General features: G+C 33.3%; 1 protein-coding gene across 3 annotated transcripts; it reads left to right on the forward strand.

Annotated features, from left to right (window-relative positions):
* Nucleotides 1-8,243: 8,243 nt before the first annotated feature.
* Nucleotides 8,244-22,658, forward strand: LOC128263800 (uncharacterized). Of its 3 annotated transcripts, none has more exons than XM_052999042.1 (4): nt 8,244-8,286; nt 17,846-18,938; nt 21,248-21,666; nt 21,877-22,658. In XM_052999042.1, exons 2-4 carry the CDS (start codon nt 17,873-17,875, stop codon nt 22,243-22,245), a joined length of 1,854 nt encoding a protein of 617 aa, XP_052855002.1. In that variant the 5' UTR covers nt 8,244-8,286; nt 17,846-17,872; the 3' UTR covers nt 22,246-22,658. The 3 variants fall into 3 exon arrangements, with proteins under 3 accessions (XP_052855002.1, XP_052855001.1, XP_052855000.1); XM_052999041.1 differs by lacking the exon at nt 8,244-8,286 and adding an exon at nt 8,295-8,599; XM_052999040.1 differs by lacking the exon at nt 8,244-8,286 and adding an exon at nt 8,296-8,705.
* The last annotated feature ends 1,715 nt before the right edge of the window (nt 22,659-24,373 follow it).

Here is a 24,373-nt window from a genome sequence, read left to right on the forward strand (position 1 = left end):
CTTAATTACTATTATCATAAAAACCTTAACTCGATTAAATCCATCCACTTAATGATATCGAAATATTTGCTTTCTATTGTACATAAAAAATGTAATTTCGCGAGCGCGGAAATGTTTTAAAAATGATTTTTAGTGTTCTATTCTGAATATAAAAGTGAGTTTAAATTAAAAGCTGATCGGTAATATAAAGACTCAGTGGATTTTATGAGAATCTATATAAGTGTAAGATCGATCAAACCATCCTTATTAATGTTTTGGCCAAATTACATACAACCCAAAACCTATCGAATTTCCCTTTGGATTCTTAATTATACTCTTTACTTATGGCGTAAAAGGGTACATCGTATTTGCATATAAGTAAATATTTCCTTCGCCACAAATGTAAGTGTTCGGCAGATGGCGCCACCGAATACCCGATTGTTTTCTGGGGCTGTATTTCATTAATAATTGATAAGCTGATAATTCTGGGCATTTGACTATAAAGTATCTTCTTTTTTTTAAATATATACATTTATATCGTGATTACAAATTTTTCATCTTACTTTTTCATAAAGCATTCTGTTTTTTAGTTTACTAATAGCGTAAAAGGGTACATCGTATTCGCATATAAGTAAATATTTTCTTGACCACAAATGTAAATGTTCGGCAGATGGCGCCACCGAAAACCCGATTGTTTTCTGGGACCATATTTCTTTAATAATTGATAAGCTGATAATTCTGGGCATTTGACTATAACGTATCTCCTTGTTTTTTAAATATCAACTTGTACATTTATATCCTGATTCGATATCTTTTAGGTACACTTTTAAAAATCGCTGTTTTATCTGACCTATTCGTACAACCTTCCCTCTCATCATCACTTTCTTAGCGGCACGCAAATTCACATACTCCCTTTGTATGAAGCATGATTAAATCGCATTAAACTCAACCGAGCGAGAGAGAAAGTCTTAAAATATTATCAGCGGATTAAAATCAAATTTAACAAAATAAAAGTGGTGGCAAGTGATTGCTTGTGCCCAGTGCCCCTTGCTCAACCCCGCCAAGTGCTTTTGATTCCAAAGGGTGGGGGATATCTGCTACACCTAAACAAAATAAATGAGAAGTGAGTTCTGTTTCATAAATAGTGTTTTTTCAATGTGGACGTGTATGAAAAAAGGAAATTTAATTTTGTGCTATCAGCAGGGCATGTGGCCGCCAGTGTAACACTATTACGATGTCGGATCGGAAAAGTTTAAATCGTCCTTAGAATTTAAGGGCCTGAAGCTACGGAGAAGTTATATGGAAAGGTACTGAAATAACATAATATTCCAATATAGAAATAAGCTAAAAAGCTATGAAAGGTCTCAACAATATGTGAATCTTTGCAAATACATCTAAAATATGTTGAAGGCACTTGATTCAATGGCCTGCGACGTAGTACCCTCTATTATTATCTTATCGGTGGATAATTGAATAAGTTTAAAATTTGAAATTGTTGTTAAAAATATTGTGTTAAATAAGGGGGGATTGCAAACCACTTCCTGCTGGAGGTGTTGTTTTAACCCCAACATTTTATGATTTTCATACGCATAACAACATGTTTATTATTTATTTCCAGGCTATATCGTAAGCATACAAATACAATTAAACCCTTCGCGCAGTAGGGCTTTCTCGAACAGTAGTTTCACATGATCACAAGAACTGCAGAGCCAAAGTAACTCAGGAATGGGCCTGCTCTTGACATTCTGAAAACAAAACAATAAACTTGTAAATGCAAACTCAGAATAGCACAAATAAAACCATAATTGCATGTTTTCACACGAGAATCGATAGCAGGCAGCCCGCTTTCCTTCTGGGCTCCTAGGGGTTGCACTGCCAAGATCGTGATCGAACAGATTTGGGTTTCCCCAGGACCTTACCCGCTGTGAACAACAACCAGAAGATCAAAGTGTTCAATCTGCCCGAACAGGGAACAACAAAGCGCAGAACTTGCAGGATCTTGCAGTCCAGGTCCGAGCTGAAATCCCGACCTACTGGGGTTTTTCGACCTTTCTTACATATGTACACTATTTGAGGCTGGGCCCGAATCCTGTACTTTTTAATTATTATTGGCCAAACACTAGTACTTAAGACCAGATCTGCGTTACCTAATAGGGCCAATCTGCTTTTAAATTTTGTAGGGACAAGTTAATTCAAATTATATCTCATTTAAGTTTAAAGTAGTGCCGATAACCAGATGTTCGGGGTAAACAAGATCAGTCATACTGAAATTTACAAATGACAGCTATAGCATATAGCCAACTCAAGGGATGGATCCAAAGTGATATAAAAGCATAATAATTGGAAAAACTGCGAGATATATGCTCATAATGGATTTTAATGTATTCATTCGTCCCTATGGCAGCTATAACGTGTTGTCGTTTGATCCCCAAGGTTTTAAGCATAACGTACTCACACATTTGCAGCTATTGCAAAAACTAAATATTCTTTAAGTCAATATTTTTATTTTACGTATAAGCCTAGTACTTAGATTGACGAAACACGTTCGTCAGCAGAATTTAACTGATTTTTCAAGACACCCCAACCGGAAATAAATCCAAAATGTAATCAATTTCAATTTCTTTCGCAAATTAAGTTTAGAAACACATTTCAAAATGTTGTTTTTTTTTTGTTTTAGCTCTATTGTTATTTAGTTCGATTGTTCGATTTAGACACTGAATAATTTGCAATATTTTAATTTTGAAAATTTTGTTTGTATATTTAGAACCCCCTTATTTTGGTGTTCAATACCCTGCCATATTTGAAAAATATTGTTTTAATATTTAACAGGGGATGGAGCATGCTTTTCAGGGCAATTTCGTATTCTTGAAATTAATGAAAATTAATATTTTTCTAGAATTATTCGCCAGTCTGTAGTTCAATTTCTATGGGAACCCCTTATGCCAATTGTGTTGAATACGAAAGTGATACCCCGCAGGCTCACACATATGGGTCACTGGCCGAAATTCAAGCTGCATGTGATTTGTATTTTATTTTTACTGAAGTTTTCCGAAATGGTTTTTGTATAGCAAGATCTGGAACAGAAGCTAACTTTTTAAGAGGACTGCGCTTTAGTGGTGATCTTTCTAATGGTCACTATTTTGTTTACATACCTATAGTATGTATGTATGTATGCCTGATTCATTGTCGCACTCTGAATTTATTCCACCTACTAAACAAAAGACCCGAAAGAGGAGAAAACATAAACATATAGCCAGAGCAAAGCAGTTAAAGTTAACAGCACCGAAATTTCACTCTGATCCACAAAAAAGCATGTTAGAGATCCACGACAAAAAAAATAACTTCAAAATTCAATTCAATTACGATTGCGATATAAATTATAAGTCAAGTGCGGACATTTAAGTAGGCGCAATGAATAACATACATATGTACCTTATGTGGTGCTTTCAAATGGAAAGATGAGGCCAAAGGAATGCGCTGCAAAGAGGGTTAAGTTCAACTGCCTCCTTTTCATCACATAGCCGAACGTCCACAAGCTTTATAATGGGTGAGCATCCCAGTCGATCTCATTTCTCTGGTAAAATAAAAGGGTATAATAGTTTAATGGCGAGGCTCAGTGCTACATGTATTCTAGAGAATTCTTATTTGGCTAAAAACTAAAATTATGCCCAATGAAATCGGTTCTTATACATTTGTATATGCGCAGAACTTCCTGAATTACAAAAGGCTCCATCCCCATATGAGATTGTTAAGGCTTACACGGATCAAGGCCCCTGCGGTACAATGAATATGAATTCGCCATGCATGAAAGAGGGTTAGTACGAACAAATTTCCTCTACTGTGTCTTAAGGAAACTATTACAGGCATTGGTGGTTATCTATATTATCGAAGAGGATCTCCACCTGACGGTGGCTTTACTGCTGAAATAAACGATAAGATCGTAGACAATCATCGGGTTGTTCCACACAATTCTGTCCTTTTGAGAGCACTTGGAGCCCATATAAATGTGGAGCAATGCAGATCAGTAAAGCAAATATGTTAGCCAAGCGACAATTGCAGTGACAGCCTTAAAGATGCAGTTCAGGTGTACCAAAATGGTCGATATATAAGTAGTTCAGAGGCAGTATGGAGGATTCAAGCATTTCCACTGCACGAGAGCTATCCAGCTATTTACCAATTTGGGAAATGGTCAGTGGATATGTTTTGACCCAAGCAATCCCAATCAATTAGCTAGGCAGCTTAACAATCCGTCCAAAACCACACCAATTACGTTTTTATCTGTGCCAGACTGACTCCTTTGCTAGATCCCCTTCCTAACAAAAAATTCCAAATAAAAATTGGGAGACGATACAGGAAGTGTTATTATATGAGACTTTTACTTACGGAGGTAAGAGTCCAACATCATTCTCATTTTTAAAAACTGTTAATGATGTTTTGTACAATACTTACTTGAAGATAATAAGCACTGGGACTTAACTTTAACAGAAGCAGCATTACGTCAGACCCCAAATAAATTTCGCGATCTTATTGCAATAATGGTAACACATTGTCAATTAACTGATGTTTTGTGTCTTTGGAATAAGCATAAGAAAAGCCTTTTAGAAAATATATTATACAAAATTAAATTGACAATTGTAGGTGACAAAATGGATCCAGGGCTTTTGGAAAAGGTTTTTAATAAGTGTTTTATTTGTTTGTTGCTGTTGTTGTTGTTTTATTTTATTTGAAGACCTTACATTATCAATAGGTGCATTTCTATTTATGCTTTTATTTTTATTCAAATAGGAAAATAACGCCATATAGCTGGCATAGAAACAATTGAATAATTGTGCTTAAAAGTATAAAAACTTGTATGTTTTTAAACATATAAATCGAAATTTACATGTTCTAGAGAATATATAATCAACATTGGCATGCCGAGTTTTGCTTTCCTTCTAGTTTTGTCAAATTTAGACAAATTAAAATTGGTAGTGGGTGTACCTTAATATCTTGAAAAAATAGATTAAGGCTAGCGATATTGTTTTAATTGTTTTAAGATTTGGCGCCGAAATATAGCAACATACGGGCCTTTTTTTTGAATTGGTTACTTCCCTTACATCGCTATGTTAACTTTGGTTCCGGCCGCTAGTTCCAGAGACCAGTTCATTTTTCCCAACTGTTAAGCAATTTTCTAAAAAACCTTTCTGCTGTTATACCCGGTATAACTACACAAATTCCGCAATTGGCCGATTAAGTTTAATTGACTTGTTTGTGTGGAGCTGACTTGTCTGTTAGCCACTGTTAAGCGAGATTTTTAACAAGGTAGTTTTTTTCATGAAAGTTTTCGGCATTGTTGGACCTGTTTTTCAAATTTATTTTTATTTTCTATTTTGTTTTTCATATACTTGCAAGAAAGAATTTTGGCCAATTACTTATTGAAAAGATGCTTTCCCTCATTCGTAACTGTAAAATAATTTAAAATATAAAACACCTCCATGTACAAAATTCCATCGTTTCGTATTCGTCGCTAAGCGACCGTCGCTATATGAATGTATATGTACGTCAAATTAGCGTCGGTGAGTTAGCGGCGATCGGGGAACAATGGAATGTGAAACTCGCGGGCTGTTATTATTTTGTAATTTAATCTTGTCGTAATTTAGGCACGTAATTTAAAAATTGTAAATTCGAAAATATTAAGAAATGAAATATCTAACGATATATATGTGATTTAAAGGTATTAGAAGTCTAAGTATTTAAAATATACATTTTCAAAATCGGGTTGTGCTAGCATGCACGCTAAAACACAACATTAAACGTCAATTCAAGCTTATTTACAGAAAGTTTCATCAAAGTAAAAGCAACAGTTTTTGAGGTAATCTTCTAACAGTGAGTCAATCTCAGGTTTTCCCATACGAAAAAGGGGGCCAAAATTAAATTACAAAGGACACCCCTTGTGGAGGTTTTTCCAATATGCACGGTACTTAGGTAGATTGGGGATCGTCTAAAGAACGTTTCGTGAAAATCTCAAGGTAATGAAACCGTTAGTTATTGATTAGATTGCGTAACAGTGTGAGTGTTAAAAAGTTGAAAAAGAAGGCGCTCAAACCAGAATCAAAACCACTGGGTACCAAGACACGAACCACAATGTAAACTGTTATCCATGACATTAAACCAAATGAAAAAATGCAATTTTCGACAATGGTGGAAAATAAGAGCATGTTATATAAAAAAACGATAACTTTATGCAAATTAATTCAAAATATTAAGTTAAAAACGATATTTCTTCTGCCGTAAGGCATGATTAGCATTTTATGCTTAATTGAATGCGCAGAAATCTAAGACAAGCCAATTTGATGATCAACAAGAAAGGAAGCAAACTTCGGCAAGCCAAAGTTTATATACCCTTGCAGCTATTGCAAGAATTAAATATTTTTGAAAACATTAAAATTATGATTTACTTGCGTATATGCCTAAAAACATTGAAGCAATGATGATTTGCAGCTCAATTATTAGGTAGTTATTTTATATAATTTTATTATTTCTATGGGAGCTATATGATATAGTCTTCCTATTTTGATGAAATTTTAACCGTAGTTCTGAAATATTTATCCATTACTATATGTCGAAGAACTTATAGAAAAATTTAAAAAAACCAAAGTTATAATTTTTTTTTATTTACTTTTATGATTGTTCCTATGGGAGCTATATGCTATAGTGGTCCGAAATTTCTGAAATATTTAACCATTACTATATCTCGAAGAACTAAAAAAAAAATTAAAAAACAGAAAAGTTATAATTTTTTTTCATTTATTTTTCCGATTGTTCCTATGGGAGCTATATGCTATAGTCGTCCGATTTTGATAAAATTTAAACCATAATTCTGAAATATTAAACCATTACTAAATGTCGAAGAACTAAAAAAAAAAATTAAAAACAGCAAAGTTATAATTTTTTTTCATTTATTTTTCCGATTGTTCCTATGGGAGCTATATGTTATGGTCGTCCGATCCGGCTCGTTCCGACTTATATACTACCTGCAATAGAAAGACAACTTTTGGGAAAGTTTCATGCAGATAGCTTTAAAACTGAGAGACTAGTTTGCATATAAACGGACGGACAGACGGACATGGCTAGATCGACTCTACTAGTGATGCTGATCAAGAATATATATATTGCGTTGCAAACTTATGACTGAAATTATAATACCCTCTGCAAGGGTATAAAAATTCGTATTAAATCTTTTTTAAGTAAAATGGAAACACAAGTAAGGGTATTATTATTTAGTATCTAGTATTATTATATTGCTTTCTTAAACAAGATAGTTCGCTAATTTGGGTAAAAAAAATAAATTAAAAATAAGTTAATTTTTGGGGGAAAATTATAAAAATAGTTAGCAAATTCAAAATGTAAAATTTTTTTAAAAAAATAGTTTTAAGCAGGGTATCCACCCGGTTTCGTAGCCGTTGACCTTAACCGGTAAAACCGAATCAAAGCCGTAACCGAAACCAAAACCGGAAACGAAATAATTTGTTTTCAGCCTAGCCATATATCATATATATATATATATATATATATATATATATATATATATATATAGCAAGCGGGATAACCGTAACAGCTTGGCGTGATACTGTTTGCTGACAAAAGTACAATCATTTTATTATTGACACCCGTAACGGTCATTTTAAATAAAACAGTGCTGTACAATTTTTAAGCATTGTCCATATTTTTCAGTAACCAAGTCGTACAGGGATAACGCATGGTCGTGGGATTGAGCTATTCTTTTATTGTAACTAGGTTTTAGAGCTTTGCAATTATAATACTAAGTTTCAAACAAAAACGTTTGATATCATTAAAAAAAACACCTGTAGACGAGGTGATAACATAATGACGATCACACATTCAACCAAAACAATAAGATAAACATTTTTACGATTGTAGTAACTGAAAAATAAATATACAATGCTTTCAAAAAAAAGATTGCCCGAGATGATAGCAAAACGTTTAGTTCCTAGGAACAACCACAATTCACTTTTAAAAGCACATTACAAATTAAAACACTGCTGAGTTCGAAACTGGAACAAATATTTTTTAGCATATTTTTACAATAAAGTTTGAATTTAACGTTAAGTGTGACTGTGGACTTTTTACCAAAATAATCTCAAGCAATCCTTATATAGTTGTCTCTTTCCGAGATGAATCCGTCAATGAATGAAATTGTCAATGTAATGTCATAAGCCCATTAACAACAACAAATCATTACTAAATTCCCTCTAAGCATGCGCTTCTTATCGCACTTCAAAATTACACTGTCACGCCAAGCAAAGGGTTGGTGAGCCGTATTTACATATGTGCATAAATATGTACTGGTCCCGATCGCTTTTGATCAGCTGCTCAGTTTCACCTCGTCATCCAACCGCACAGCCAGCACAAGAGAATCTCCGGGCTTCGGGCTTCCAAGTTTCGGTTCTCTTTGGGAAAAACAGTTGTTATTTTGTGTTTATGAAAGCCTCCAGTACTTCAATTAACTATGTGTTTCTTGGCAATGCATAATACTATTATTAATAACGGGAACCAAGTGAAATGTGTGCGAAACCATAGCCCAACTGTTTTTTCAATATAAAACATTTGAAAAGTACATGTAAATACATACACTTGCTTAGTGTTCAAAATAGAATCCGACTGCACATATGTGTGAATATAAATAAATACCAATAGATAATTATATATGTACTTATGTACAATTGGTACGTGTTTCTATAAATGTTTGCTATCGCTAAAATATTATAAATGTACATACACGCAAATCTTCATACAAATCACCCATACATATATTCATATGTATGTTTATTTGCACACACACATGTATGTAGGTACATATATGATGTCTGATTTACGCTGCTTTCTGCTGCAAAGGGGAATACTGCACTTTCAACGATGAACTGAAGTTCAAGAGCACAACAATTTATTATGTTTATAAATGGTTTTAATTGAATACAATAGAGTGGTCATCAAGAGGACTCATGTGAAACGTTAATGAACGGCATGTACACAAGCATGAACTTATTCGTATGACTGTCTGCACATTAGGGTGGTCGTTTCTCCATTGACGTATTTTGCTGCGAACACACTTTAAAACAATGCAAGAAATCTGGGATTCGGCTTGGGATTTTACTTTTACAGTAAGACTGGTACATTTTAGTTTAGTTTTGGGTATGAACATGTTTGAGGAAGTAAGCATTTAATTAACTGTAGCAAACGTCGACATCCTACATTCACATGTATGAACATACAGTGACTCGAATATCCTTAAACTTAAAGTTGAATTAAGTTTTTGACACTCGCTGCGAGAGTTCTGATATTAAAAAATCTTTTTACAATTCTACCTTTTTGGGCATATTATAACACACACACATTTAAACACTGGAAAATAATAATTCTTGAAAAGGTTATAGGCTCAAGCTGAGTACTGCGCAATACATCCTGCACGCTTCGCATTAGGAAATGGTGTCTCAGAAATTGGTCTCAATTGTACTTTTCAAAACTTTATCTGAGCTTGAGGAGACACAAATTTTTCAAAACTTAAACAAATACCAGATCTAAAATAAATTGTTGACGCTGAAAACGAAATGGATAAACAATACTTTCTAAAAACCGTCTGCCCACTGTGGATGGCCGTCCACATAGTGACGATGAGCACCGGAACGCGTGCGCAAGGAGACTACTGTAGCCGCAATATTGGAAATCATAAAAGAGCAGTCTGATCTTAATAAACCATATTGCGATCAAAAGGTATCGCTTTTATAAGAGTTTGTGCATACTAAGAGTTTTAGGAAGTCATTTGGTTCCGCAGAAATAGGCGTGAATCATCTCAATCCGATACTCCGCTATAAAGATATTAAACAAACAATATTTAGACTGCATTTTTGAAATCAAAACTTCTATTTACGTTTCCTCGAAATAATATATTTAAGTAAAATAATTACGGCTCTAAGCCAAAATTAGGTTTTTGTATTCACATTTTACAGACTTTTTTTTATCGCCAGTATAGATTTCTTTTTATTTTTTAGTATTTTGTAGTCCTCATAGGTTTGAGATAACGCAATTTTTATATATAACTTACTTTTCTCCTAAAATTAGCTTTTGGGAGTTAAATTACTAAAAATTCAACCCATTTTAGCATTTTACATATGCTTGCTTGCATGCTCAATAACACAGGCCAACAGAAGTTTATTGCAAGCCCAAGCGCAATTATGATATATTAGACTTTTCTAATCACAGTTTCCCAATACAGCTATAGTCCATCAGCTCTGGTATTTGCGCTATTTTTAATTTAAGAAAATCACTTTTATTTCTTTAGATTAGTAAAATTTTAAGAATGGTCAACCGACCATATAGAAGAACCATAAGACTTTTTATTCGCAAAAAGTGTAGTAAAATTGGTTGATCATTCTTAAAGATATTATCAAGATAAAGAAAAGAATACGTGATATTCTTAAATTAAAAATAGCGCAAATACCAGAGCTGATGGACCATTGTTGTAGAAAGGCTAATTTACCATAGTCAAGTGCCATTAAGCCTGCATATCGAAAAAAGAGATATTTTGTCGGGCCGTTAAAATTTGATGGCCATTTAAACTTGATGGTGAAAAATTCTTATTAGAGCTTTTTAAAGTAAAATGGATACATAAGCAATGGTATAATAGACAAAAATAATATTTTTATGATCAGGGGTTACAACTGTATTCCTCAATGTATTATGAGGACGCCTCCTAATCATGGTATTGGTGGTGCATTTAAAAAAAATTGGTTTTAGGTCTCCTGTACAATTCAATACCAAAATCTAACAAACAAATTAAAGCTTTTTAAAAAATATAAAAAAAAAAACTTGTTTTCTTAATCATACGATTTTTATACCCTTGCAGAGGGTATTTTAATTTCAGTCAGAAGTTTTGAACCCTATAAAGTATATATATTCTTGATCAGGATCACTAGCAGAGTCGGTCTAGCCATGTCCGTCTGTCCGTCCGTTTCTACGCAAACTGGTTCCTCAGTTTTAAAGCTGTCTGCATGAAACTTTCACAAAAGTTGTCTTTCTATTGCAGGTAGTATATAACGAGCCGGATCGGACGACTACAGCATATAGCTCATGTGCATAAAGTTAGCAGTACAACTTTCAAAATTAACATTTTTTTTTTACCATAATTTGCCGTTAATTATCCGTAAATTATTCGTAAAAAAAAAAAAATTTGCCGCTCAATTTTTTTTAAAAGTTATCCAATGTTCTGCTAACTTGATATCAAATTAAACTTTAACTTAAACAATAAAAATATTTGTAAAAAATGTTTATTTTTAATTTAACTTTTTAATTTTCTCTTTTTTTCAAATTTTTTAGGATTAATTAATAATTTGACAGTTCAGAATTACGCTTTTAATTTTATTAAAATCGGAAAACGATATCAAATAGCTGCCATAGGAACTATCAAATAAGCTTCAAATGGCTTCAATGTAAACATACACGCAAGTCAATCATAATTTTAATGTTTTCAAGAATATTTAATTTTTGCAATAGCTGCAAGGGTATAAGAACTTCGGCTTGCCGAAGTTTGCTTCCTTTATTGTTATTAATGTATTAGATTTAGTTTGAGCTATTAGGATTTTTAATTATTTCTGCGTAATCAGAAATGAAAAATATCTGACTATTTCCAACAGTGAACTGCTTCGTAGATTAATAAATTGCTTTAGTGTAGAGCTGGGAAACTATCGATAGTGGCCCCATTTGTATCTTTTTATGTATGGTTCTTATAAAAATTAAAATCTATAATGCATTTTTTTTAGAACAGATTAATATTTAATTATTTGCATTTGTTAACCCAAATTTCTGGAACCAAGCCGTGTACTACCCAGCACCATCGAAAGCGACCAAAAACTATCGATCAGAAAGATAAAAATTCGATACCTCGGCAATGCCGTCGATAGTTTCCGAGCTCGACTTCAATGATCATTACACTTGTACAAAAGCTTGCTTTGCCACTGCTTGCTGACTAGAGGCCAACAATTTTATTATTGACGCCCGCAACGGTCAGTTCATGCATTGTCAGAACTGTGTGCTATGTTTTTTTACATAGCCAAGTCAAAACTCTTTTATTGTAACTGTGTTTTAGAACTTTTCAGTTATAAGAGTGTAGTTTCAGAACAAAAACATCTGATATCAAACAAAAACAGTTAAAATTTACGTGACAATCGCACCATCAACTCCAAAAACTTCTGAATTTAGTCGTCCTTTACAGCTATAAGCTATATGATATAAATAAAATTAAAACCATAATTCTGAATAAATGAACTATTGCTCTGTTTCGAAGTATATTTGTATAAGTTTAAGCGAAGTTATATTTGGTATGTATTTGTATTTCTTTTGCAGGAAGTATGCTAATAGTGTAGTCGAAAAGCGCCGGATCGGACAAAAGGCCCTTCAGGGACCAAAAATGGTAGTTGAAAGCATGTTTAATATTACTTTAAAGAAAATGTTCAAAACTGGGTTGTATGTATTTGGTTTATATTTTTTAACACACATAATTGTCTTGTTTTATTTAATCCTTTTATCCACTGATTTTACAATAAAGGTTAAGGGTAACCGTTTAGTTTTAGTTATCAAAAAATACCAGTTAAATTACACATAATACTTTCCGTACTGATTTAGTTCCGAGAGATGTTATGTTTAAACAAAGTACATATGAGTGAATCTCTGCCACCTGTGCCATCTCGCTGTGCGCGCACCAAAAAACACTTGTTACTCAAAAGATGTCACTTTTTTTATATTTAAAAATATCAATGTTAATTTTTGGATAAATGAGGAATCTGTAGCTGGTCCAAAGCACTTAAAAAAAAAAAACAATTAAAAAATGGTTTGGTTTTTAAGAAAAAAAAGTTAATGTATAACCAGGAAATAGTGACTTTTTTAAGTACTTTTTTAACCCCTGTAACTTTTTGAACTTCCGTACAGCTTCGAAATACTCTAATCCGGCCAAAATGCATTTATTTTGTTGAAAGCCAAACGGTTCCATGAAAATCTGACCTTTTAGTTTTAGGTGGCCCACTTGGCAGATGAAAGCATTATAATTTTGTCAAAAGTTTGCACCACAGTGAAGAAGACATTTTCCGATCCTATAAGGATCGTGGCTTGCGCTTCGCCGCAGATGATTCGGTAGACTTGGCTGGGACTGAATGTTCCCCACATGGGCAACAACGGGATCTTCTACTCCGAAGGCGAGAAATGGAGTGGTTGTTGGGGAACTAATTTCAAAAGTTCCACTGGACAGATTTGAAAAGTTTTTTTGTTATTTAAAGATATATGTTTTGACTTGCAAACCTTAGAATATGCTTTTCATAACACACGTAAAAACTCCAGTGGGCATCGAAATCAGATAAATTGAATTCTTTAGACTCGTAGTTACGTTGAATATTTTTCCCGAGGCAGTTTTTTTTTTTGCGATCAGCTAAAATAATGCAACATAAAGTGAAAAATTATATTTTTTACGTAATTTGCTTAACTTGTTAAGGGCTATAAAACTAAAAAAAAAAAAAATCGTACTTTGGAAAACATAGCAGATTCTTGCAAGAATCGTAGTAGGTCAGTAAATTTGATGCCGCGTTAGAAAGTAAGTAAGTTCCTTCTCGCCTTTTGGCTTGCAGCTGTGGCTGAAATGATAATGATACAAACAGTGGCCCGTACGAACAACACTTAGCATGCATACATTTTTCCTGTATTTTTGATAGAAAGTTTTTGGTTCTTTTGGGGTTGTTTCTGGGAGTCTTTATCAGGGCTGCGAATCCATTTCAATTTGACTTTGTTTCGGTTCGGGTTTCGAATCGGTTTGTCAATATGCTGGTTCTGGTCCGAACCGGGTTCAGGTCCAAACCGGGGTTAAACAAAAAAAATGTTTTTAAATTAAATTATATTTTTAATAGTATTTTCGTTGTTTATCTTAACTACATGTACCTTTGCATTAAGCATTATAACCTATCGTAATTCGATTTCTTAACTCGTTTTTTTTTTGTGTTACGTTCAAATGGACACATAAAAATGTTAAAATATAGGTTTTCTTTAGCATTCCGTATGCAAAATCGTCCATAGCGTTACTGGAAATACCAAGAAATAAGTATACTGTATTAGACAACAATAAAAATGACAAAATTACTTAATTGAAAATGGCCATATGACTGTCGTTTAGTGTATTTTGTACATTATTTTTATACCCTTGCAGAGGGTATTATAATTTCAGTCAGAAGTTTGCAACGCAGTGAAGGAGACATCTCCGACCCTATAAAGTATATATATTCTTGATCAGCATCACTAGGAGAGTCGATCTAGCCATGTCCGTCTGTCCGTCCGTCTGTCCGTCCGTTTCTACGCAAACTAGTCTCTCAGTTTTAAAGCTATCTGCATGAAACTTTTCCAAGAGTTGTCTTTCTATTGCAGGTAGTATATAAGTCGGAACGAGCCGGATCGGACGACCATAACATATAGCTCCCATATGACCAATCGAAAAAAAAAAACAAAAAAAAATTATAACTTTGCTGTTTTTTAATTTTTTGTTTAGTTCTTCGACATTTAGTAATGGTTTAATATTTCAGAATATCGGTTTAAATTTCATCAAAATCGGACGACTATATCATATAGCTCCCATAGGAACAATCGGAAAAAAATAAAAAAAACTTATAACTTTGCTGTTTTTATACCCTTGCAGAGGGTTTTATAATTTCAGTCAGAAGTTTGCAACGCAGTGAAGGAGACGTTTCCGACCCTATAAAGTATATATTCTTGATCAGCATCACTAGTAGAGTCGATCTAGCCATGTCCGTCTGTCCGTCCGTCTGTCCGTCCGTTTATATGCAAACTAGTCTCTCAGTTTTAAAGCTATCTGAATAAAACTTTCCCAAAAGTTGTCTTTCTATTGCAGGTAGTATATAAGTCGGAACGAGCCGGATCGAACGACTATAGCATATAGCTCCCATAGGAACAATCGGAAAGATAAATAAAAAAAAATTATAACTTTGGTGTTTTTTAATTTTTTTTTAGTTCTTCGAGATATAGTAATGGTTAAATATTTCAGAATTACGGTTTAAATTTCAACAAAATCGGACGACTATAGCATATAGCTCCCATAGAAACAATCGTATAGCTGCCATAGGAACTATCAAAATTAAGCTGCAAATCATAATAGCTTCAATGTTTTTAAGCATACACGCAAAATTTTAACGTTTTCAAGAGTATTTAATTTTTGAAATAGCTGCAAGGGTATATGAACTTCGGCTTGCCGAAGTTTGCTTCCTTTCTTGTTCTTAGTAGAAGAAGACTATATTATAACAAAACAAAAATACCTCTGAGCAAGATAAAATGTCGTGACGATCGCACTTTCAATATACAACATTTCTGATAGCAAATGTTGTTACGAAAATGGTTAAGCATTTGACTACAATATATAAATACAATTTTTTTTTTAAGCTTTTTGTTAGCACGGGCAGCGTGATGGGTAAGAAAATCTAAAAAGTGATAGGAACACAAAATTAAGAAATAAAGAACCGAACCCGGTTCGGAGTAATCTACCTCCGGAGTGGTTCACAGCTCTGGTCGAAAGTTAATGTACACTTTTTTGCTTAGCTTTTATATGGTAATGATATTGGCTTCATTGCGCACAGTACTTCATACCAGTTTTAGGGGATATATGAGTATTTGAATATTTCCTATAATATCACTAAATACATGTTTTCCTTTTAAAGCCAATAAACGTTAGGGACACAAAAAAAATGACAAAAAACATAAGCGTCACAAAAATCAAAAAAGGAAGCAAACTGCGGCAAGCCGAAGTTTATATACCCTTGCAGCTGTTGCAAAACTTTAATATTCTTTAAAAGATATAAACTTCGATTAATATGCGTACATGTCTAAAAGCATTGATTTTCAGCACCGCCCCCCATCCTTAAATGTTGGTAACTGCTATTTTAATTATCCAGTTCATACAACGGTTGACTATTTTATTAGATTAGAAATTTATAGTTGAAAGCAATAAAATTCTGACCATTTTTCCAGATTATTTCATTGAAATCAACACTTATTTTAAATTATTTATTATTTATAATCATGTGCAGATTAATTCAACAAAATTAAAAAAAAACCCAAAGTTTATAGGCAACATAATTGCTCAAAAAAGTAATGAAAATAAAAAAAAACTCAGACAGAACCAAATTTTGATAATTGACAAAAAATCTAAATTTATGCGTTGCGTGAGCTCTTTGTTAAAATTCAAGTATTATATTAAAATAATACCTTAGTTATGAAATCTTAGCATTTGAAATATCCTAATATTGTTGAACGTTGATGCACTATAAACAGTACAAACAAGTGGCCCATCAAAACCAAGCACGAGCTTAACCCCCTTTTGTGAAATTGGCTTACTTTTCGAATACGTGATTTTTTTTACCTACACATCATACGGTTTTCACATATTTACAATTTACTTCTAACGAATTCAGACTCTGCCACACTTCATACATTTATTACCCCTAATATTCAATATTTTACCTCTTTAGACTTAAATGACGTTTGGAGGCTGCTTGACAATTCTAAACAACGTTTTTAAGTCAGAGCTTATAATAACCGAACAAAATCGAAATAAGTCAACCCAAACAGACGTTTAGATGCTACATTTTTCAAAAATCTTTAAGTTTCTCATTATTTTTAAATTGGAAATAACACTACTATTATTAATTTGACCGGCGAAAAATTCATCTTTTTAGAAAATGGTTGATATATGTATATAGTATAATCTAATGAAATAGTCAACCGTTGCATGAACTTGACAAGAGAAATAGCAAAAACAGACATTTAAAGATGAGTGGCGGTGGCACTATAGACCGCAGTTCTATATGGTATCGTTTTCTCATTTGAATTAAACTTAAAGCATTGTAATGTATTGTTAAACCTTTACAATATCCAACAGAAATAAAAAAAGGAAATATACACAGAGAAGTTAACATTTCTTTTTTTATATATTTTGTATTACCATTCCGATTGTTTCCATGGGAACTATATGATATAGTCGTCCGATTTTAATCAAATTTAAACCGTAACTTTTAAATAATACCCGATTTTATCATTTTTTTTCCGAATTTAGTCGATTTATACGGCTCTTTCCAACTAATACTACCTGCAACTACAGTTGGAAAGTTGCAAATAGTTTTATGCAGATAGCGTTAGAACTGAGAGACTAGTTTGCGTAGAAACGGATAGACTGACGGGCAGACAGAAGGGAGGACGGACGGACATACAAACATGGCTAGATCGACTTTCCTAGTGATGCTGATCAAGAATATATATACCTTATAGGGTCGGAAATGTCTGATGTCTGATGTCCTTGCAAGGGTACAAAAATGCTCAGTAAATAATAATAACATGACTAGTTTGTGTATTTCAAAACATATAAAAAAAACTTCTTAAATTAAGAAATTGGGACGTTTAGAGATTGTTTCTTTTTTAACAGTCTTCTTTAATAAAAAATATGTAACCAAAAACCTTTTTACGGTTTTTAAAATAAACAATTTTTTAAGAAATGAACGAAAATGGAATTATTTATCTTACCTATACCAGTAGAAAGGTCTGACGACCTGTATCATCAATGTTGGAAACGCTAACTTACTTACTTCAATCGAAAGGGTTACCATCAACTCGCAGTTAAAACCATTTGGGAGTTGTAGCTTTGCATGCACTATTCGATTTTGAGACGAAAATAGTTGTTACTTCTTTTAAAGAGAAACCATCTATATATGTAAGAAGCAAATTTAAATAACAAATTACTGGCAACATATTTATAAACACTAACCTCTTTCAGCACTCCACAACGGTTTGAACGAAAATCATGCTGGCCAATGGGTTCTGCGGTTGGAAGACTCACGACCAATATCATCATACCTCAATCAATGACACCGCCACTTTAAATGAAAAAACTAAACAAAACCGGCCAGTCACTGCTATTCACATAAGAGTATACCCTGACGACATAGGTTTTCCAGTTCCTTGCAAAGTTTTTTGGGACTGCAAAACGAGAAAAAACAGACGAATGATTATATTTGGAAATTCGAGATGCCATTTTCTTGTAAACCAATGCGTCGCAGTCGCCGTGCTTTTAGTTTTAGCGGCTGCACGCTGTGCATTTGCGCAGACAGAAATGAAAGGCTTTAGCAATTCTTCCAATGTCAGCGGAAGTCCGGAAATTGTTTTGTTGGGTAACGAAAAAAACATAAGTGCAAACGTACTTTTCGAAAAAAATGAATCGTTACCAATCTCTGAGGAGAGTCAAAGTAATGAAAATACGGCACTATTCCAAATGGAAGTACAAAATAAGCTGGGGAAAAAGACTTCCTCCTTACCAACGGAAGCAGTTTCAGGAGATTTTACAAGAGTTCAAAGCGTGTCGATGTACCGCAATACCTTACTCAACATAGAAAGCATGCTACAACGTCAACTGCGTGAAAAAACCAAAGAGGACAGTTTGGAGTCAATCAAAATGCACATACTTATGCGTTTGAATCTAAAGAAACTTCCCAATATAACAAAACCAATTTCAGTACCACAAAATATACTAGACAACTTCTATAAAGATTATAATACGTCCTCGAAAACCCCAGTTTGGAGTCGTATGGCAAACACGGACGAATCTCATTTAATGCCAAAATCAACAATTCCGGAAAGTGTGAAACCAAACGACACTTTTGACAGCGACACCATGAGTGAATTATTCGATGAAAGTTCGTCCTCCCAAATGCAAGGAGATGATGCTAACACTGTTAACGAATTTCAATTTATGCACGGACTAGATCTGAATGAAAACCAAGATAAAAAATCTGAAATTCCCATTGATCATAACGCGGAGGATAACGAAAGTATTCTTTCACACATAAGCAGCATTTACATTTTCCCTGAACGTAAGTACAAATATTCATTATATGAATAGTTCCTAGGTTTAGTCGCATGCCAGGTGGCAACAGTGCGAATATAAAAAGTTAGCCTTATAAGCGATGTCCTATTTAAAACCATTATCCACACATCAGAATTGGTGCTTTATCATCATTTTTTTTAACAATACAAAAGCGTTGTTCTATATTAAGCATTGATTATTTGCTAACTTCTTTGCAACATTTTATATTTAAGTCTAATACAATTATACAAATTTAAAGGCTGTGTCGTAGCCACAAATTTAGCAATTTTAAATATTATTGAAAAGTAGCAATCAAATTTTTTTTTAAGAATCTGATTCCAAGCCAAGCAATTTTTGCATTGGAGCTTTTGGCAGCATTGCATAGAGGCATAACAAAAGGTATGCAAAAGTATTGAAAAATATTAATTTTTTTGGCTTTTTTGTTTGTTTTGTTTTTCTTGTTTCGTCTTAATTATACATTTTTTTGTAATGGCATTTCATCGGTGAGAAAATGAATGCAAATATCTATCTATATCCCCTGCACTAGTACCGGATCAGAAGATTTATGGAAATAAGAGCAAATTCCATTAGTATTGACCCTATAAATGCCACAGTTCATATAAGATTTCATACACATCAGTAGTGAGGAATGAACTCCCAGGTTGACGAATTTGACAAACATTGTCAAAACCTTTTGCAAAGTTAAATTGTATGAATTTATTGCATGATAATTTATAACGATGTATGGCTTTACTATTAAGAAAGGAAGAATTCAAGTGGAATAATGCAACGATCGGCACAAACACCTTCGAAAATTTACTTTTCCTAGCAATGAAACAATAGTTGCACTGAAACTGATTTTTAAAGATGCCCAAGTAAGAAATATTGGTGCTCACATTCAATGTCTAAAATCAGTCAATAAATCATTGGTAGCCAAAAATAACAAATTCTACTTATTTTAAAGGCAGTGATGGAAACTGACCAACAAAAGTGTTGAACAACTCTCTGTTGCCCGAAATAGTTCAAAGATTGTTGGTTTGATTTTAACAATGTTTTTGCAAATAACGAGTTGAGAAGACAACAACTGTTGGACATTAAACGCAATATCCGTAATTTAAGATGCAATGCTCCATTTGGCATCCACGGCCACTCTGTCATAAATATGACGTCTTGTTTGTTGTTCTTATGTTTCCTCCTAATAAAATTAATTTTAAACAGAGAAAAAATTTGTGTTTCCTACTTACATTTTGTATTTGGAATTTTGTGCGTGAATCAGCTGCTTGGCACCAGTGTTGCAAACTTTTCACAAGTAGTGTTCGGGGCGAAAGTTGCCAAAAGTGCCCAACACAACACGCTTTGCACTATAAGTACATTAAATTAAGGGGTAATAAGAACAAAAACTCCAGTGGGCTAGAATCGAAGCGATTCTGAGGTGCCATCACAAAATAATTTTTAAAAAGCCCTATATGTTACTATTAACCAAATCTGTTATGCAACAATGTTTTTAAAACATCAAAGAATAATATATTAATCATTTGCAGTTTAAGTTATCGCAAAGTATTTTAAAAGAATTAATTTCTGTTCTTGCGGATCTGAATCCGTCAGCCAAATGCTTGGCGTAAAGTTTCCGTGAGTTTTTTGCGGAAGTTAACAGAGAATTAACAAAGGGACTGGAAAAGGGCTGAGTATTTTTTAAGTAATTTAATAAAACTTATGGCATAATTATTTTTTCAGTGCAGAAAAAAACCAAAATTTCTCAGGGGTAGCTTTGTGACTCATTTACAAGGACTTGAAACAATTTTGGCGAAAAATTTAAATTGACTTACAATTGAGTTTTATTTTTGGTTATAAAATAATAATAATAAAATTATTAAAATCATTATTTTTGAGGTTTATTTTTTTTTATCAAAAATATTAATTATTTTTGAGTTTTATTTTTTTTTTATCAAAAATAATAACTATGCCATAAGATTTTTTAAATTACTCAAAAGTAATGATTTTCATTGAAGAAAATAGTAAAATTAAAATATAATCATTACCAAGGGATTTTTATTTTTAAACTTACAATGATTACGGTCCCTGAAAAATACGCTGTAAATTTATGAAGTAAATTTATGAAGTGATATCGTACAAAGCAAGAACGCAATCACGCCCGCGATAGAAATTTGAAATTATAAATCTGCCCCAAAATTAAAGGTAAATTATTCTATTATTTTCTTTATGCGAAGAACGAACTAAAAAAATATATATAAATTTTAAGTCCTAACAAAGTAATTAACTTTTACTAAATTATTTTGTTTTATTTCGTCCATTTAGAAATTCAACCCCATGTCCGACACAATCGCAAGGCCGATGTTCTTCGGTTTAAAATTGACAGTACCTACTCGGACTTATCATACGCTACGCTTCATCTATATTTACGTGGCTGGGACTGGATAAACAGCAATCAGCCAGAACTCATTGAAGAGATTAAAAGCCAGCCGAGTAAAGATATTGTTGTGACTATTCACCGTGTTGCAAGACGTGCAAATACTACGAGCTTTGCCCATAAAGCCAAGATATTCGAGTTTCGTAAAAGTATTCCTTCGGGAATTGGGCAATGGGTTAACGTTGACTTAAAATCTCTGTTTGTTGATCTTGAGTCAAATAGGACGCAGGAAATTCTAATAAAAGGAGCTGAATCCTGGATGAAGCCATTAGTAGTGACTACCGATAACACATCAAAGAATCCATTGGTACGAAACCTCTAAATTAAAACAACAATACAAGATTTCTCTATGTTTGACACCGATTCAATCTCTTAAAAATTATTAAAATGGTTTTATTCTATCTAAATTGAATCAAACTATATTGTCCTATTGCATCAGATTGACCATTTAAGATAATTTGTTCAATTCAGGTGCTATTTTTCGTAAAATATTTAATTTTAACTGCCTTTATTTCAGACAGTTCACATAGAAATTGGGTCACAAAAAAAGCATCGAAGAAAGCGCAGCGTATATATGGACTGCACAGAGAATGATCATGACATGCGATGTTGTCGATATCCACTTAAAGTTAACTTCACCAGCTTTGGATGGCATTTTGTGGTAGCACCAACGTCGTTTGATGCGTACTTCTGCAGTGGAGACTGCAAAGTTGGCTACCTAGAGCAATATCCCCACACACATTTAGCAGCTTTAACGACGTCGGCCACTCCGTGTTGCTCGCCAATAAAAATGAGTTCCTTAAGTTTGTTATATTTTGACGACAACCATAATCTGGTGTTGAGTGTTATACCAAACATGTCTGTTGAGGGTTGCAGCTGTTCCTAGCGGACAGAATGAAGACAACTCCAAAGTTGTGTTTTACTATAGAACTTATAATAATTGTATGTAAATAAATGCACATAGGGGAAAATACTGAGCTGTTTGAAAGAGCAAGTAAGACGCCCCCACATTTAAAAAATATATAAATATATTTGTAACCGTAAGAAAAATCGGATTGCATGCTATTATTAAATATAATATTTACCGTTAGGAGTCGCTTCTAAAGATTTTTTAAGTTAAAATACAAGTTGCAGTTAAAGAAGGGAGAAGGCTTACTGCTAAATGTGGTATTTTTTAGCATACTTCCTACGAATAGCTCTTGAGAAAAATATGAATATGTGAAATATGTATATCACTCCGGTGATTTTAAGTAAAAAGCCAAATATAAAACATTTTAAATAAAAAGTTTGAGAAACTAATTATTAGACGCAATTAATCACTTTAGCTTGATCTAATCAAGTTTGGTTTCCAGGTGACATTTCCCCCAAAAGTGGAGGTGTTGGATATGCTAAACGGCCTTTCCACATGATGACGACTCGCACTGAGAGTAGAATGTAAATTCTGCTAACTGTTGCCGAACATTTAAACATAATAAACATAAATTTAATTAACAAACTTTCAAAACAATTAAGGCCGGATTTCTGAGGAGCATTAAAAATGTCTACTGTTAAAATTTCGTAAGCAACATTTTTTTGGGATATAGCAAAGATCTCGAGCATGCTGAGATCGGGCCTAGTAATGATTTAACTGTTTTCACTACTGCTCCTTGAAACCATGTTTTAAACGCTCCGTACATCCTGAAGCTACAAAAAATGTCGATAATGAAATTTGGACTGGGCACTAATGAGGGTACGTAACAATACGTATAGTAAGAATTTAGGGATGCACGGGGAACCACCAGAAACATTAATTTTACAAGGTGGAATAGTTGGGAACACATTGCAGACCACTCAGTCATTTAATGAACGAAAAGTATACCTTTGACAAATAAATAGGGCACTCAGGTAGGGCGTTCAAATTCAGCTGAATCTAAAGAAACAAACTTTAGTAGTCTGGCGCTACTAAGGCTAATGGGCAGATTGATTTTGGGAAGTTCCCACGAGGAATGCAGCTGGTGCTTTTGCAACCTTTCAGAAGCTTTGAAGTTGGCCATGTGGGGAACTTATGGAAGCGAGAAATAAAGGCCTTTTATCGGCTGACTACATTTGCTTAAAACTTAAGGGGTTATATAAACTTAGAATTAAAAGAAAAGTTTGTTTTTTTAATTTTATTTTCATAGTGTATATATATTTTAGAATACACACTGGAAATTAAATACCATTCCGGTGAATATTTTAAAAGCTACACAGAAATTTAAAAGGCGTTTCAGAGCGATTAGAAGTACAAAACGGGTTTTTCCCAAAATGGTAATTTTAAGGTCGGTGACCAACATTACTCGAAAACGGTTAAACCGATAAGCCTTAAAATTTTAGCACGCGCTTCTTAAAAATATTTTATCAATGAAGTCGGCCGCCTTTTAACTGTATATAATTTTGACTTGTTGGATTTGTTTTTAATTTTTTCTTTCACTGTTTTTAAGCTTTCCTTTTTAAACATACAACAAATACGTTTTCCTTTTCATTACATAAATCGTCAAGAGCAACAATTTTGTTGTTCGATATCCATGGACACGACTTGAAATTTTGTTTTATAGTAGCGTAAATACGCTAAATTATAAATTATTGAAAATAAAATAAGTGAAAATTTGCCAAGTCGGCCACCTAAAGAAAGGTAAGATTTTCATGGAACTTTTTGGCTTTTTGTGTTCACATTTGGGATGTGTATGGAAAATCACTGTGCGGGCACTTTGGGAAATCACATTGTTAAAGTTGTCTTTTTTTATTATTCTTAAAATGAATTAATGAATGAATTAAAAGAACAAAACAAAGACACAAAAAAATCCTCTGTAAGCGATTACATTAGGGATTGCAAATATGTGGAACTGATTTTTTGAACTATAAATTATTGAATACTGATTATTTAAAAACAAAACTTCATTTGGGTTCGGTGGGGGTAGCACAACTTTAACCCTTCCTGAAAATTCATGTTTTATTCGTTTGAGCACCAAAAAACATGGCAAACAAATATTAATAGT

Source organism: Drosophila gunungcola, unplaced genomic scaffold, assembly GCF_025200985.1.
Source record: "Drosophila gunungcola strain Sukarami unplaced genomic scaffold, Dgunungcola_SK_2 000018F, whole genome shotgun sequence".
Classification (NCBI taxonomy): Eukaryota; Metazoa; Arthropoda; class Insecta; order Diptera; family Drosophilidae; genus Drosophila; species Drosophila gunungcola.